Source organism: Glandiceps talaboti, chromosome 10, assembly GCF_964340395.1.
Source record: "Glandiceps talaboti chromosome 10, keGlaTala1.1, whole genome shotgun sequence".
In the NCBI taxonomy this organism is placed as follows: Eukaryota; Metazoa; Hemichordata; class Enteropneusta; family Spengelidae; genus Glandiceps; species Glandiceps talaboti.
Window position 1 is genome coordinate 18,884,099 of NC_135558.1, and position 19,267 is coordinate 18,903,365.

General features: G+C 34.8%; 1 protein-coding gene across 1 annotated transcript in view; it reads left to right on the forward strand.

Moving 5' to 3' along the window:
• Positions 1-622: 622 nt before the first annotated feature.
• Positions 623-19,267, forward strand: part of LOC144440720 (atrial natriuretic peptide receptor 1-like) — a 38,158-nt gene continuing 19,513 nt past the window's right edge. The window contains exons 1-6 of the mRNA XM_078130102.1: positions 623-849; positions 7,439-7,548; positions 8,109-8,260; positions 15,382-15,580; positions 15,942-16,141; positions 18,933-19,040. Coding sequence (XP_077986228.1) covers positions 623-849; positions 7,439-7,548; positions 8,109-8,260; positions 15,382-15,580; positions 15,942-16,141; positions 18,933-19,040 — 996 coding nt within the window. The remainder of the gene's footprint in view (positions 850-7,438; positions 7,549-8,108; positions 8,261-15,381; positions 15,581-15,941; positions 16,142-18,932; positions 19,041-19,267) is intronic.

Genomic DNA, 19,267 nt, shown 5'->3' on the forward strand with positions numbered 1-19,267 from the left:
CCACACAATTCGAACGGAACTCCTGTCTGCGTCATGTAAATTAAATATTTACACTGTAAATGTAACAGTCAAAATAAAGCTTGTACATGTCTGATATCACGTGATGTGGATTTTGTATAATCTTTTTCCACACACCTACCTATTTACATCTTCCATATATTCATTGAAAACGTCGCCTCTTTCTGAGATGAATTGATATAAACTGATGAGGACTGGTAAAATGAATTCAAAGGCTGCACTTTACAAATAATAGGATTCGATGTTTATAATCGTGAGTTCGCGATCTTTCCTTTTTTGGAATCATTACATCATTATTTCACTTTCTTCAATAAATCCTTCCTTGGATTACCTCAGGTTAAGAGTGTGTTCGCTCTCTTGAAGTATGTCATAATGAATCGCTGGATTTTACAAAATAAAACAGACATTGAAAATCTGTGATACACATATTTCAAAGGGGGACGACGTTGTTATGTGTTACGGACGTGCATGGTTATAGCTGTTAGCTTTATACTAGAAATCGTTCGCGCTATCAATTGCAACATACTCATCGCGGCTTGTTATAACGGATATATATCAGAAGTGTCTCCACCGTGATATGATCTACAATCCAAGCGGTGCGAACATGGTTTCGAGTCTTGTAGTTCATTTAGGTTACTTCCTGACAGTTTGTCTATTTTTCATTGATAAACGCTCACACATTGAAGCTAGAAATTTTAAGATGGGTCTTATTGTTCCTACCGGAGAAGAGTTCGAAGAATCGTTTGCTTGGGAAACCGGAGCCAGTGCTACAACGATCGCCATTGAGAAAATCGAAGATGATGCGACCCTTCTTGCAGGTCATACATTCAGGTAGGTAAATTAAAATATACATGTTTGTAGTACCGTGGTCGTTTTCTTATTTTAAAAGGTGTACGTTTTCAGAGATCCTTACAGCTTGTAAACATAGTTCATTAACACATTATGAATTTTATAGCTATTAACTTCTTTTGGCGACAGCAATGTGATTATATGAATTTAAATTATTATTGTCAATTGCAAGGGTTCTCTAAGTGAAGACTACTATGAAACATATGTTAGAATAAAGATATACATACCAGTGCCTAAATAAATTAGTATTCATGGACGTGAAGGTCAAAAGGATGTCAATCACGTCAGTTAATTAAATTGAAAGTCACAAACAAATATGAGCGAGGATATATATATGTATCTATGCATGTGACTATACCATTTAGCCTTCATTTGAAATATCTTCCGGCACTCTGCATGCCAGCGATGAACCGACAGATGAAACTGGTTGAATAATATGTAAAGTGTACTTAGAGATTTCTTAACAAATGATTAGGGGGTAACTTTCTTCCAATCAAATGCATATTATAGAGATTTAAATGTGGAGTTTTGGAAGACACGTCATTAACATGAGATTGATGTTTTTACCTTTGGAAACTTGTAGTTCTGTCATGAGCTTAATGGGCACAAACAAAGTTCCCAAAGGTACATCATTAACAGCACGATTCCACATACTTGGTTAGCTGGATTTCTGTCATTGGGCAGTAGGTATACTAAAGTGGCTTGTTAACTTCATTATTTTGTGCACTAGCGTTTCAAAATAAAACTGGCCTACTTGTTTGAAAACTCTGCCAGAAGCAGTTCATTAAGATTTAACATTTAGTTTTCCCTATCTATCTTTAAAAGAAATTGACTGTAAATCAACAAATACTGGGGACTGCAAATAAAACGTAAAAAAACATAATGTACTAGAGTACAAAATAAGCTGACTTATATTATAAGCTTCCAATAATCCGTCAATCCATCCATCAATTTATACATTTATTTTTCTGTCCTCTACGCACCTATCCAATGCACACACACACACACACACACACACACACACACACACATACATACATACATACATACATACATACACACACACACACACACACAAACACACACACATATATATACATACATACATACATACATACATACATACATACACACACACACACATACATACATACATACATACATACATACATACATACATACATACATACATAGAGAGGACGAATAAGAGCACTAGACAACTGCACAAGACAGCCAGTAGACAGTAGTCAAACAGACAGACAGGATGACAGGAAATAATATCTCTTCAAGATGCCTTGTGTTGTTAATAATGCAGAGTGTACTTATTCAGATATGAGATTCTAGCATTGATGGTATCAGTCTGTACAGTTAATTGACAATGAACTTCTGGACAAAGGAAGCACTTTTAGTATAATAATGTGTTTTTGTCTCGTTTGTTATTGACTGGAGCCACTCCACATGAAAAACGAAGCGAAAATCAATGCGATACCGTATATGACGATAATGAGGTGGCTATTAGATAGCTACATTAGTACGCCCTTGAAGTATATCCCTTGGTATTTAAAGTAATTGCTACTTACAATTATCTTAGCTCACATCACATCTAATGTCCGCAGCAATATTGGACTTCCATCCAAATCCAGTCATCAACCTGTGCAAAGTCAAAGTAAAATGCGAGGCGTTCCTATACAAATAATTGTTATCGGTATATGTCATGTAGGTTATATTTTGCTAATATAGCAGTGGTGTGCATGCGAATTGTGAATATTTACAAGCACGAAATATAGGAAAAAAATGACAGTTTTAGAGAATGAATTGCCATCGAAGCAAAATACATAATATGTCGTTAAATACATGGCGACTTATACCAGTTCTCGGTATATTAACTGATTACAAATACTGAACTGCCGTGAGTTGAGGTACAGAAAATACAGAAAATATAGAATATTGAACAATTAGCATTACAGCATTCGCTGACCAAATCAAATATCAATATCTATATTGGTAGCTGTATCAAAGTATTTTACATTTTTAGATTAGACTTCGAATTCACCTTTAATAATAAACCTACAATTTCTCTTTTAAAATTGTGTTCCCCGTTGCATGTTTTAAATAACTAGACATGCTGCTTATGGTGATGTCAGTATGCCTGTCAAAAGAATATCGTGCATTTGTACTTAGGAATAGGGGCAAGATGTGTAGCTAGGAATATATATATATATATATATATATATATATATATAGTTTTGGTAGTACTGGAACTCTTTCTTGGGTGTAACTCGGAGTTTCACGCATATTGCGATCATCAGACACTCTCTTAGCTCACATCACATTGTGTGTCTGATGATCGCAATATGCGTGAAACTCCGAGTTACACCCAAGAAAGAGTTCCAGTACTACCAAAACTATTACGCTCTGCCACTGCGGTATAGAGCACTGTCTTATAGCAGATTGATACTCACCGAGTTATATATATATATATATATATATATATATATATATATATATATATATATATATATATATATATATATATATATATATATATATATATATATGACAATTCTGTCTGTTTTTTGTTGGTGATGCTTACAGTAAATTTCCTGTTGTCATACTTTTCTGACATAACCATAGCATAAAAACTGCAATGTTCATAACAAACCTACAATAAATAATAACACATGCAAATTAGGCTGTGATCAGGAAAAGATGAACTTTAATCGTAACAATAACTACCTAATGTTTACGCAACTATGACATCGACGGATGCATGCTTCTATAAGGCCTAACAACAAAATTGTATGGTTCCGACTACGCTCAATTTTAGAATAAATAGGTATATATATATATATATATATATATATATATATATATATATATATATATATATATATATATATATATATATATATATAATTGACTGGATGTAGATAAAACCGCATAAAAGTGCTCAATACGGGTAGTAGAGCGAATTATATACAGGTTTTGAAAATTTGAACCAAATTATATGCTATAGACCCTACAGAACTGTTTCGTGAGGTGCGTAGTCCTCACTCATACAGTTCTGTAGGGTCTATAGCATATAATTTGGTTCAAATTTTCAAAACCTGTATATATATATATATATATATATATAGTGAGTGTCTTGTTCAGTTAGTTATGTTTTCTGTTGTTTTTCATATTGTCTTTGTGTTATTGGTTTCTTCTCATTAGATTTATAGCCATTACAGATTGGAAGAACACTTTTATATTGTCTTTTTTAAGTTTTATGTCAGTTAACTTTCCGCATCCACTATTTCTTGCCAGACTTCACAATTTTCGCGATTTACGACTTTTGTTCTCGAATACGTAAAAAGGGTTTAGGGTTGGCAGTGACAAACTAGGTGCGGTAGGGTAACATGGCAACGATTCAGGCCGAACATATTATTCTTGTTTTAGATGTAGTATTTTGTATTTTTCGGAGTTACAAACTAGATTTAACAGTTTATGTGGACTGTCGATAGAATCCACACTTTTTTTCCATGTTAACGTTATTTAATTCAAAAAGTGTTAATTTATTTTAGATTATTGTTGTTGTTTTTCTAGGCTTTATGCTTTACTTATTTTATGCTTTACAGCTAAAAAATAAGAATATTACTTTTGGGTTGAATGGCTTGCCATAGGGTAACCAACCATTTTTTACATAACACACTTCAACAAATAGATGAAAAATGATGAGCTCTCTTCTCAAGTTATCCTGATACTACTTATAAACTAATGACCCGGAAACATCGCATCAGTAACATTCAATTTGGAAACTATTTTTTCTTTCCTACTGAAGTTAATTTTTCAATCGTCCTTGGGTGGTTCACACTCAAAATTTGACTCCCAGATGATATGCGTGTACTTAGGGACACGTGTCACGTAAATAGTCATGGAAAACAAAATTGGTTAGCTATGTACTTGAAAACATTTGGTGCAATACGAAGTTAAATTCACAAAACGTCACTTTCACATATCTTCATAATTGGGCGCAGTATAAAAGGAACACAATTATTTGATAAAAAAATGTGTTTAATTCGAACACTGGCGCTCCATTTTACACGCCTCGATTATTTTTTCATTCCTTTAATTTAAACTTGACTTCGATAAAAAAACAAAACAAAACAAAACTAGAATTCTTTTTACGGGCACTCCCGAAACATCTTTAAAATTATCTATCTATCGAAACATCTTCCGCCCACTTTGATATCGGTGAAATCAGCCTACGGGCTTGTTTGGTTACTTCATGCAGAGTTACAAAATGTATGACTGTACTGTGTTTTCGGTCCCAAAGAATTTCAGAACAGTTATCGACAACGTTGTGTCGTGCTGATTAATCACTCATTCAGAGGATTTCTGTAATATAAAGGTAGCTATTCGTTCAAATGAACTGCATTGCCCTCAGCAATTTTAGAAGGTCATGAGCATGCTTCCTCGAACAGATGGTTGTATCCTGTGAGATTCTGGAAGATAGTAAATGCAAATGGAAACTGTTGTAACATCACGCTATTAAAAGACAATTTGAATGGCTTATCTCCATGATTCCAGTTTTATAAAGAACTGTTCATCTATCAAAAATGACGTGGTCTTTGAAGTTCTTTACCAGCATGAGTGTATTGTTATGGACATTCTCGCAACGACACCGATTGCAAAATATTCGACATCGTGCCAAGATTTGCATAAAAGAAATACCTAACACTGATGATATGAACGTGTGACATTCATCAAAACTCACAAGGCTTACTATTTGGTTTGCATTTCCACAGTTTAATGGTGTTGCCATCTATATGTTCTTTGTCCTACATGTATTCAGTTACCGCATTGTATGTGGCCTGCGGTTAGTCACAATGAGTCATGACTTATTTTTTTCAAAACAACATAACTGATTTGGGGCTTGAAATGTTGAACATTTCAGCATTATAAACATTATATTGTCATCACATGCTTGAGCCATATCGCTGAGACACTGTATACAGATTTCTGATATCATTTGCTTTCCTCATACATTATCGGTTCTTTTAGGGTTGTCGATGGCCTAGTTGTTAAACCACTTTCCTCTTAGCACTGCAAGCGGGGTTCGAACACATTCTGGGTTTGATTAAATTTACCACGCTGCAAGTAAAATGAGTGTCGTTCGGTTTCACTCTACCGAACAACGCAGGTTTTCCCCGGGTACTCCGGTTTTCTCTTGCAATAACACTGGACCCTCTTGGGCAATGCCTGTTGGGTGGTATATAAATAAATAAATATAATTGTGATTAAGAAATTAAAAATGAAAGTACTTTTGACCTGCGTGAATGACTTTGGCTGCGATAAACCGTAGTGTATTACATTGTCAAACGATTTTTCGTGCTATTAAGGTATAACCCACCATAACCATAATAACTTCCTCCATCAAAACTTACAACAAGACTGTAAAACATTCCTCACGATACAAGACTGCAAGAACAGCTTATCAATTTTGGATTCAATACATTGCAGGAATATTTTGATTTAGCAGGTTCTTGTCAAACATGTGTATCTAAAAAACACTGTTGTGTCCTTTCCCATTTTGCAGCGCGATTAATAAGCTTCATTGTATAGTCCTCACAGAGTACGTCAAGCAAACCAAATTACATATCCCTGGGAATACAAAGGCATATAATTAGCACCCAGAGGTATATAACCTACAATCTCGTAGTGTGAATATCCACTCTGCCGTTACCTGACCTACTAAAGACATCATGAAATTTGTCTATAATAACTAAAATAATATTAGCGCATCATATCACTCCATTATCGTTATGAGCAGTTCATTCAATATACTCATCATAAGAAATGTTTGGAGTAATAATGTTTGACTATGTGACAGACTGTATTGAGGGAGCAATTTCTTGCAGTTGTGCAAAAAGAACATGGTATAAGGAATTTATGATGCTGTCCTTTGATACACTACATGCCGTGTGTTTGTAATTCACAGCTACACATATATTTATATAGTAGATGATGCTTATTATATCTGTACTTTTCATTGCTGCAATAATATGTAGAGCTGTACTCGTCTCAATCGGTGTATTACGTTCTAACACATACACCATTAAGCAATGAAAAGATGACCTAAACTCATTTCGAAAATCAAAGGAATCTTAAAACACCAATATATGATTCGGTGAAGATTTTTATTTCAAATTCGCACAGTATTGTACAATTTCATTATTTTCTTTGATATCCTCCAACTGTGAGTTGTGCTTGAATAATTAGAAGCTACATTACATTAAACACATCTATACTATTGATTGCTTCGTAGAAATTAGGACTTTAAAGGTGAATTTCTCAATTATAGTTGTATGTCCTTTAACATGGTATCAAATACTTACTTTTATGTAAAGAAAAATATCTCGATTCATTACTAGAGAAGAAGTGCGGGGTCTATTACTTTCTATTGATTTCAAGTTCATATGTCAAAGCCAACATCGTACGATTACCATAGTTTACTACAGTTCATGGAATATTGACAAGAACGCCTTTTTAATGATTTAGCCTTGATAAATTTACGTTTTCCTATTTTCAGTGTTGTGTGGGTAATGGCAAATTGTGACCCTCGAATCGGTACAGGAATGACTGTTGATCTTCGTTATGAAGAAAAAGTGGACTTGTTCGTTGGAGCTCCATGTTCATTAGGTATGCATAAATGAGTGTAGTTAATGAAAAATGTGTTTCCGTTGTCTACAGCACTTTATGTTATAGATAAACATATCCTGATGTTATAAACGTATGTAGATTTTAATACCAGCTAATAGCAGAATCGTATTTTAGACAACAAGTAACAAGACTGCAAGGGACTATGTACAGTGTGGAGTCATGATGGGCGAATGGTTGTAATGTGTATGCTTTAATCCTATGTGCATATAAAGGCTGCAGTGGATTGTATGTTCCTGAGGGGTGTATGTTCTTGAGGGAGTTGAGGAAGTATAAAGGGTCGATATAGATCCCAACCAGGGGTAATAAAAATAAAGCACCTTAAGGCACAAAGTAGGGAAGCGCTATATAAAAAACACCATTATTACCATTACAGATTTTTGCAAAATCCACAAAAGACTATAGCTACCTTACAATGTCCTATCTAATGTCATTTTATACATACATATTATGAATAAAATACAAGCATTTCATATATGCCAAATCGTGTACATTGTTCCAATGATAGTAGCTAACTCTTTATACTTTTCTACTTATCGTAGTTGCCGTCCCAGCTGGAAGGCTTGCATCTTATTGGAATTTGCCTTTTGTGGCCTGGGTGTCACGTGACCCTGTCCTTGCTGATAAGAGTACTTTCACAACGATGGCAAGAATTATGGGTCCGTTGAATAAAGTTGCCAATGTAGTCGTGAAGGTAATGACACTTTTAATAAATATATATAATATTACAATCATTTTATGTTACAGTGACAAACTCGGTGCTAAAGTCTGGATATAAAATTTACATCATAATATACAATATTAATCTTCATGGCCCGGATGTTGGTTTTGCAGACTAAGGTTGTAGGGCGGAAGGGTCCAAGTTAATTAGGAGAGCTCGTACGTCGCACTATTCAGGTCCTCAAACAACGTATCAGGACCATAAATGTTTAAATATATAAAAAAAATATCTCGTGTGCTTGGGAAGATAAGTTGTGTGCTCGATATATATCTCATGCACTCAAGAAAATATCTTGTGCGCTCGAGATATTATATCGTGTGCACGACATATTATCTGGAGTGCACGAGATCTCGTTATCTCAAGATCTTGATGTATTTTTTTTGCTTTCGGAGAGTGAAAGTTATCTTGATAAACTATATTGGGATCTCGAGATAATTTTTTTTCTTTCAGAAAATAAAAAGTTATCTTGCTATCTCAAGAAACCATCTTGTTATCTCGAGAAACTTTCTCGTTATCTCGAGAAACCTTCTCGTTATCTCGATAAACTATCTCGTTATGAAGAGAAACTTGACATACATACATACATACATACATACATACATACATACATACATACATACATACATACGTACATACGTACGTACATACATACGTACGTATGTATTTTAATGAATATCTATAAAACACTATACCACAAAGTCAATGAAACCCAGTGAAAACGGTAGTGCATAATTATCTTGTGCGCTCGAGATAATAATGTTGTGCACACGAGATAATATCTCAAGTGCACAAGATATTTTCTTGCGTGCATGAGATATATCTCGAGCGCACTACTTATCTTCTCGATCACACAAGATATTAAAATTTTTTACTTTTGTAGATGGTACTAACGGACTTTCCTAGGATATACTGGGTATGTGATAAAACTGTAGTTAAGTTGGCCTTCAACAGATACTGGTCTTTTTAAACTTTTGGTACCATAAACATTTTGTCATAACGTCATGGTACAATCATATCTGAGAACTTGATGACACCTCAGCCTGCTGTTGGACATGATACACTATACTGTGGAAGATAAAATAATTGTATACAAAGACATCAGTGCTTTATTTCAAATGCTATAAGACCTCGACTCATCGTACAAAATCTTACATTACGACAGAGAAATTGTACTGCTTAAAAAAATCGAAGGAAGAGGTAGAGGAAAACGAATACATCTATGTTTTCTGAACAGAACATTTACGAGTAGCTTTATAAACACTGAACCAATACATTCATACATGCTAGTAATGGAAGATAACCAACTTAGTTAAACTCAAAATCTTTGCGTAATTAATTCAAGTCTACAATACTTGTATAAAGGACAAACAAATATAAAATGACACTCATACTCAACAAACCGTGACTTTACAATGTGTACACGCTCTTAGTTCAACTGGAATACTTATTTTATTCACTATATAATAAGGGTGACCCTATTGTTTGATGTTTCTAACTACTTTTTCATGCCAACTATGAGTCTGTCTAAATTTCCGAGAAACATGGGATTTTTAAAGAGCGATGGCAGCCATTTTGAATTTCATTGATTTTTGCAAATTTATGCAAGTATTGAAGATACCTCTAAAATCAATCAGTAGGTCCCAAGGAACATTCATTCCAAATTTGGTGCTTTTATCAAGCATGTTTCAATAATATAATCCTTAAAACTGGTGTTAACCCATGGCCACCTGACTATAAGTGGAGAGGCCGTGAAGCCGAACTCAGGGCCCTGATAAATAAAGTCTATATTCCAGTCAATACATCACATCACATATTTCATATGCAGTTTATCCTTTTACTACAGTACTGACTAATCTAAAAGTTATGATATCATATTGATGTAACTAAACACGGTAGCGTACGGAGGCAGCGTTATACTAAATAGGACGTCGACAGTGACAGTGGATTACAATGACAGACTAAGTTCATATTATTTCCCATTACAAGATATTCAAAAACCTTTCCATGGTTTGCCGGAAAATGTAGAATCGCAGATTTTGTCAGTGACATTTCGTGACCAATAAACACTATTCTTTATCATTCTAGCCTAAACGAAAACTCTAGAAATTCATAAAAATGTATTCAAGATTAATGTCGATAACACAGCTTTACAAATGGCATGAAAGTTGTTTATCAATAGTCAGGAGAGTAAAGATTTTCATGGGCTTGTATGGCTTTGTATATCCCCTGGCGATGTATACTTTGCATTCATACCTTATTAATGCTGTCTTCTGGGTTTGACAGATTATTCTGAAGCTATTGCATTTCAATTTTGAACTCTGCTTGACACTAAAGAACACTCATATTACATTTCATGTCTGTATCAACAATTAAAGGGCAAGGCTTCTGTCGACGTGTATTATTGCTAAGAAACCATTCAAAACATTGTCATTTATCACTTGAAACATATGATATGATAGCTATGTTATCGTTGCTATGGCAATGCTCTGAAGACACGATCGAAATTCTATGTGCAATAACTGAACGCAAAATTAAATACCGGAAGTTTTAATCGTTGTTCCATTCGAGTATCGTTATAATGGTATTACTGTATGACAAGCTTAATCATGGTTGACTAACTAAATAGACTTTATCGCCATATAGTTTAGAAAAAGGAAGAGTGATGGAATTTTCTGTGCCCTGAGGAGTACTCCGTTCCTGATCAATCAACTGATTTAGTGAACATTTTAAATAATTTGAAGTGAAGATTTGGACTTATATGAGATATAAAGGGTTTGCATTCTTCGTTTGATAATCAGCAACTGGGCCTTCATATTAACGTATAACGAGGCGTACTATATACACATACATACATACATACATACATACATACATACATACATACATACATACAACGCGTTTATGACTACATATACGTTATCTTTTCTGTTTGATCACCCGTCCAACAAACACAAAACCTTTCCCAGTCGTATATAATTGCTACACTGTACATTCAAAGTATTTTATCGTCATGGAGAGGTTTTCCTTTCACATAGAAAATACTTTTTTATTTCTCTATTGTCAGGAAAGTCTACTTGATGATATCACCATTCTTGTGCAATCGTTATACTTAAGTAGAAATAGGGCTTTCAGGAGAGGGCTGTCTACTTCAGAAACTTTTACAAGTTATGACATGTACAGACCGTAATACAATTTGAAGTGCCCCATACTCATATACGTTCTCACGACTGTCTGTTTGACAAAGCACGTTCATAGAAACTCATATTTCAACTATGTTTTTTTCAGATTGAATAGTAAGTGGTCATTGTTTATAATCTATTGCTGAAGATTTACAATGGTTTGGTTGTTTCTAGGGAAATAACACGACATAACTGCAATCGTTACTTTTTGTTTGGTTTAACTAGGTTGTGAGTATTGACTTATCGTTTAATACGTACCACGTTTTTTTTATTATTTCGATCACGACCGATTGCAACATTACTGACTACTTAACTCCGGTGCATCATCGTCAACAAAAAGAAAACAAACATTTTAAAGTTCCTGATCATAAAGAATCTTAGAAGCCAAACTCTTGTTTTGTTACACCTTTGATTTTGCAGTTCTTCACATTGCGAATAGTACGTATGTTTTATATTTTATAAAGGTACAACATACGCTAAGATGGAAAATGCTGTTATTGTTGCCATCATAGCAATAATAGCGTCACATTTCTTAGCCTTCTTCTTAAGAAATGTTTTTTTGTTTTTTTTTACTACAGGAGCTTACTCAATCAGCACTGTATTAAACAATAAACTGTATGAATCCATTTTAAAATATTCAATCCTGAGATGTTTTTTTTTCGAAAAACAAACTCCCTTTGAAGTTTCATAAATGTTTGACATTAAGTGCATATATTATCATTGCGCAAACCTTAAGTGAACACGAGAATTAGAAGCAGCGTTTACAGAGGCGTGCTCTAGTAGGTATATAGAACGATATCGTACTCCAGAATTTGTGAATCCTCATAGTGTCCTTTTATCTGTTTGTTATAACGAATTCTACGGAACGACGTTTGAATATTCTACAATATGTTCTACAATATGTTGGGCTAGAAACGTGTCGTTACTTTATTGCAGGTCGACGAACATCTCCACTACAACATTTCAATTTTCTCTTTGCCTCTTCCATATCTTATTCATCCTCACGGCTCATCAGCAATCGGATGTTCATGTGAACTTAGAAATGTTGGGTACATGTTATAGTGAATGGATTTGATGAGTAGATATATCGATGGATGGTTAGGTGAATGGATGGGTAGATGAATGGATGGATGGATGGATGGATGGAGATTAGAGAGAGAGAGAGAGAGAGAGAGAGAGAGAGACAGAGAGAGACAGACAGACAGACAGACAGACAGACAGACAGACAGACAGACAGACAGACAGATAGACAGACTGACAGACAGACAGACAGACAGACAGACATAGAGAAAGAGAGAGCCTTTATAAATGTCCCTTTAGTTAACTAGGATCATCATATCTAGAGTATATCATGTGAAATATCAGAAATGTTGCTTCTATTTCAATTTCCTTTTTGTTCGCGGTATTTTTGTTGTTGTTGATGTTGTTGTTGTTGTTGTTGTTGTTGTTGTTGCTGCTGCTGCTGTGTTGTTGTTGTTGTTGTTGTTGTTGTTGTTTGTATCGGTCTTTCTCTGTATGCTCATGTGTTTGCTGTTGTAATATGCTTATGACGATGTTCGTTATAGTTTTTCAACGCTGTCTTAACAGATTGGATAACAAGGAACTACACAGCCTTGCTTTCAGAACATACAAATGTACTTAATATATTTCTTTTAAGTATACAAATGGGACAAGTCAATTAAGTGTGTATGCTTAGTCCTGTCTTGTTTCCCGTAATTAACAGCGACCTTGACTGTTTCTTTTACAAGTAAGGTTGGTTGCGAAGGTATTTGTATTGCAATGATGTCGTCACCTTTCTTGGCCTTCTTTTTACGAATGTTTTTTTATTATTATAGAAGCTTACTCTATAAGCAGGGCACTGGTTTAAGCAATGGGCATAATATATTCAGCCCATCCTGAGATGTTAAATTATCTGTTTCGAAAAAAAAATCATTTTCATAAATGTTTCTTTTACAAGTAAGGTTGGTTTCAAAGGTATTTATATTGATGAAGAACATCAAAACCTCAATATCTGGTAGTAAACTGAATATGTCGCTGAAGGGTCACATATGCTAATTCACATTCAAAGACAAATTAATCAGTGATAATTATTTTGCTATCATATGGTTATAAGTGTAATCACAGACAAAACTCAAATTGTTGGTTTTAGTAGGGGTATCTAAAGTAGGGTGAACATTGGTCCTGGTGATATGATCAATAAGCCGTTTTTCGTCTCGCGGCAGATCTCACGAGATCCCGCGTGAGCCATTTCGTCCTTAACAGCCACGTGAGGGTGGTCAAGCTGAAAGTGTCAAACACTTAGCAACACTGTTGTTCTCAATGTCATCACACATGGCTACGGCGAAAGCTTGACCGCGATCACAAGTTTGACAACTGTTGGTACTAAGCATATTTGCATATCTCGCGATATCTGCAACGAGACGTAAAAAAGACCGATTGAATGATGGTATATATTTTACAGCGATTCTCTTTCAGAACGCACAAATAAATGTTTGCATGGTTTTCAGAATATTTTGTATACAGCATTTTATTAATTTGAGGCAGTCCAAATGTGTAATTCGGTCATATGAGTAAACTAAATCTTGTCTTAAATTTTTCTCCTTGTACCCAATTATTGAACTGTTACACTAACATGTAATTGCAGTTAGCCTTCCCTTTGAAGTATTTTGTAACGTATATATCTACTCTTCAATACTATCTCCAAAAATCATCCACACCTACGCATACCTTCGAGTCTCTGTGTGAGCACTCATCAGCTGAATTCCCGTGGAATTTGTTCACTCAAGCCTCACGTATCTGTTGTTAAAAGAACACTCATTCTGAATATTGAATTTCTCCATTATATGCTTTGAAACTTTATCTTTGATATAAAGTTACTCTTTATTCGATGGAATGACATGCTGTACTTTCAAAATTTGACAAAAATAAACACGTGCTTGGGGCAAAAATCATTTTGTCTAATGAATGGATCTTTGTAGCAAAAAATAGAGAGTGGGGTCGATGACAATAACTTAGTCGACTGTCAGAGCGTAAAGTAATGAAAAGTTTCTTCTTGCTTTTGCTTAAAAGCTTTTTTTTTTTAAAAAGAAAAGAAAAACAGCACGATCGCTGTCAGACTTGGAAAGCGAAAAACACTTGAAAATCATTATTGTAGCTAACTTGTAAACTACCTGGCATACACGTGAGAATATATGTCGTCTTTGTATTTTATTATAATATATTTAATCGATAAATGAACTTTTCAGAAACTTCTGAAATCAGGATATTGATATTTCTTTGACCAAGAAGAAAGGAAAGTTGACTTATAAATCACACACACACAGAGGTATTGGTAACAAAGGGAACTTTGACATTTAACTAACTTTACTACATGGTACGCCCCCTGGAGGACAAAGGCTTCCCCTGCATAGGGGTTACAAGCTTACATCATGTAAGATTTCATTACAAATGTTCTTGCCAAGAGTTGAAGTAATTAAAGTTACATTAAACATACATACAAATGTATTGGTTGCTAATATGATGATTAAAAAAAATTTCAACACAAGCCACGTGTGACTGCCAAGACGGCCAATGCCAAATCTCGCATGCTACAAGTCTCGTGAAGCCACACGTCACCTGTCTTTGGTAATATTTAAACCACGCTCAAAGGAGCTAAACCGTTATACAAGATAAATAATTCTATTGTTCCTTTTCATTTGTCTTATTTATCCACAAATTTATAAAATCGTGTCAGTATTATGGTTTTGGAGAAGATTTGTGAGAAGGGTTTTCTCAATTCCAGTTATTCAGTATGATACATGTATTCTTATTTTCACTAACCATAAATTTATGACTAAAATCAACTTGCTATGTGAAACCAAAATTACCATTTTTTTTAAATTGCCCTTTCATGTAAATCTGTTTTGTGTGTTTTAGATGTTTGAAAATTACGACTGGAATTTGGCGGTTATAGTATCCTCCAATGGACGTGACGTATGTGGAAACGCCGCCAGTGGCCTTAAGACGTCGTTTCATAAGAACAACATCACTGTTGGGGAATATTTACAACTCGATAAAGACCCGTCGAAAGAAGAACTAGATATCGCAATGCAGAAAATCAAAGAGCGTGGTAGAAGTAAGCTAGTTTTAAAATAATAAAAAGTATCTTCAGGCATATATGTCAATCTGTCTGTCACTCGGTTATTTGATTTGTTTTAGCGAGCTATGATTTTGGTTGAGAGCTGCGGTTACCATGGTTATCCGAAAGAGTGAAATCTAAAAAACAAACACTTTTATCACACCCAGAAATTTAATTAAATCGCATGTTTAATCAAATCGTCGGTTTTTAAATAATAGGAACACAATGTTGATGTAAGCTAAGTAGTTAATTAAATTGTATTTTTTAATCAAATTATTGTCGAGGTGCCCTCTAGTTTTCAATGTTAAAATTAGATAATCAAAGGACATAATTGAATTCGCTTTGTGTCTTTTTCCAGTAGTCATTATCTGTAACACAGATGTGGCCGAAGAACGAAAGTTTATGTTATCGGCGTTCGACAACGATATGACGAGCGGTGACTATGTGTTCATTAGCCTGAACCGACTATTTTCGGATGTTCAAGACTCGCACGTTCCATGGAGAAAATTGGATGGGAGAGATGAAGACAGTAAAGACGCATATGAAACTATTCTCGCTGTAAGTCAATGCTATGTATTATCATATAAGTACAACTGAATAAATTAAACTGATGTGGTAATGGACCAATGATAATGCTATTGCCGTATTGTTTGAATCACCAGATTCAAATGTACACAATCTCAGACATAAGCGTAACTCCAACATTGGGAATCTAGACATGTTGGAATTCGTGTAACATAAGTCTTATCGTGATTTTGTCAGTCTGTTTAATTTAGGAAGCCGACAGGTGGGGAAGACCGCAAAAATTATGGGATGGGTCAGATTTCTTAACATCAATACCAATATATAACTTTATTTATCCCAACAGTGGAATTTGGAATTTGTTACTACACCCTAAAATACAAACAAATCATTCATAACAGATATTAATCAAATCGAAAGACATAAATTAAATGACAGTAGATCCACGCGGACAGGGTTCAACTGGTCATAAGTCTTATTAACATATATTCAATTGATACAGAGTGCACTATACGAAAAGTCACATTTGACAAAGTCTTTCCTCTGGGGTAAATCTTTAGCAGAGGATGTGTAAATGTGGTGAGTATGAGACGAAGTTCCACCTTTGACTTCATTCACCCCCGGTGATCTCTCCCCTGGGGGTTGTATACAGTCAAAAGTGTCACTTCTTCTCGTACTACCCCTTGACAGAAAAGGTAGTTAGGTGGGTCACGGGTAGGGTAAAGGTTGAGTAAAGGTGGGTAAATTTGACGTTACGTATAGTGGTGGCTCCTTATATAACAATATTTTGTTACAAATATAGATGTAATTTCATTTAGAAAATGTAAATGTAAGATTATTAATCATAAAGATCAAATTACTCTACACTACGATTCAATCGTGATGTCTTATTAAGGGCTAGTAACAACTCGTAATAAGAAAACCACTCAATTTCCTCCAATGCCCGGATGGAACGACTTTGTCAAGAAAGCACATATAAATGCCAGACAAGCATATGTAGCGTGGAAAGCCAGCTTAAAGCCTCGATTTGGACCAGTTGCTGATGCATTGCGCATGCGTCAATGTAAATCTCAATTTAAATATGTCCCGAGACAATGTCGGAAAGATGAAATGCAAAAATCGTGCAGATGGAATTGTGGAATCATAGACAATTGTGGGTCGCAGTTGCTAACATTAATAATAAAAGAGTTCCCCTAGCAACGATTATAAACGATGCAACTGGTAAACAACCAATAGTGGATATGTGGGGGCAGTCACAATTTGAAACACAAGTCAGGGGTAAATAATGCTTTTGAAAATTTTGTCTTTTCTGAAGAGTTAAATGTGTTGCCTGAGTGCCGAGCATCTAAAATATGCAGAATAGTAGACTGGCAGTTCTTTCATGTTGCCCTTTGCTTTTCTGCTATACTTGTCTACGGTGAAGTACCAGATATTGTTGCAAATGTTATTCTTATTCTCGAACAAGAATAATTACCGACCCATAGATAGCTCTAACCAGCATGTTTTCAAAGGTTCTTGAATATGTTTTACATTATAGATGCGATCATAACTTGTATACATCTGACAATCAATTTGGTTTTAAGAAATATCATGGCACTGATATGTGCATATGTCTACTCTAAAGAAACAACCAGGTATTATAAGTCGAATGGCAGCCCAGTTTTCGTTTGTTTCATTGACGTCGAAAAGGCCTTTGATAGAGTAAATCATTAGACTCTCAAGGAAAATGGTTGACAGATCGGTATCGACCTATATTGTATACGGCTACTTTCAAAATGGTTTGTACTTGTTGGTCAAATTCTCTTCCGACCCCTTTTAGCGTAACAAATGGCGTTCGACAAGGGGGAATTTTATCCCCATTTCTTTTCAATGTTTATGTTCATTTACTTAACAGGTCACTGACTCGTGTCAGGGTTGGTTGTGAAGTGGGTGGAATTGTAATTAATAATTTGTCATATGTGTCTCATCTCTCCATCTATAAAATGCCTCAGGACACTTACTCATCTCTGTTAACAATATGCAGATGATCATATATCGTAACAGTTTTTATAACGCTAGAAAATTTGTACACGTTAGGTAATCCACAAAATTGTCAGTCTTTCCCCCAATTAACCTTTGTGGGCATATTCCTGAACTCGCATCAAGTTTTGATTACACGGGACATGTTTTTACTGATGATTTGAAAGATAATCGAGATATTTTGAAACAGCGTAGAGCACTTTGTGGTAGATCCAACCTTTTGTTGAGAAGGTTTTTTCTGCATGTACTATATCGGTGAAACTGCGTCTCCTTATTACGGTTGTTTGCAATAACATACGGAAACCATTTATGGTGTGACTTCAATATAAGTAGTGTGCAAAATATAATTGTTTGTCACAGCAATGTATTCCGAAGACTGACAGGGCTTCCAAGTTCTGCCAGATCATTTAGGATGCTTGTTTTCAATAGAGTTAATTCCTCTCAGTTTTTAGGAGACATGTGGTGTTTAGGTTTATGTCATATCTTTTTTATTAACAGTCAAAATCCTCTGATGCATCGTGTTGTTACATGTGATGTACAGTTTGGTGGGCTTCAGGCCCACTGGCTCAAGATTTTACATTGATTTTGTTTCTCTTAAAATATTATACCTTTTATAAAGATTTGTTGTTTCATGTTATGTTATATCTAAGCTGTCTCGTGGTGTGTTTCTGATATTCGCTGGCCTGTGCGTCCATAATAAAGGTTTAAAAATGATAATAATAATTGAAGCTATAACAGATCATTGATCAATCTCATTCTCGTGCACTTGTTTTCAACCATACTTTTTGATTTTATCTTACATGTCTAGATCACTGTTAAGACAGTGAGTAACGAAGAAATCGATGCATTTCGTAAGCTTATTCCAGTTAAGATGGCAGAGCCTCCATTCAATCACACCCTACCACCTGACAAACAGGTAAAGAAATAGTACTATATATGTGAATGCCTTGTTGATGTATAATAATAACAAACAAACATACATACATACATACATACATACATACATACATACATACATACATACATACATACATATACGTACGTACATACATACATACATACATACATACATACATACATACATGCATACATACATACATACATACATACATACATACATACATACATATACGTACGTACGTA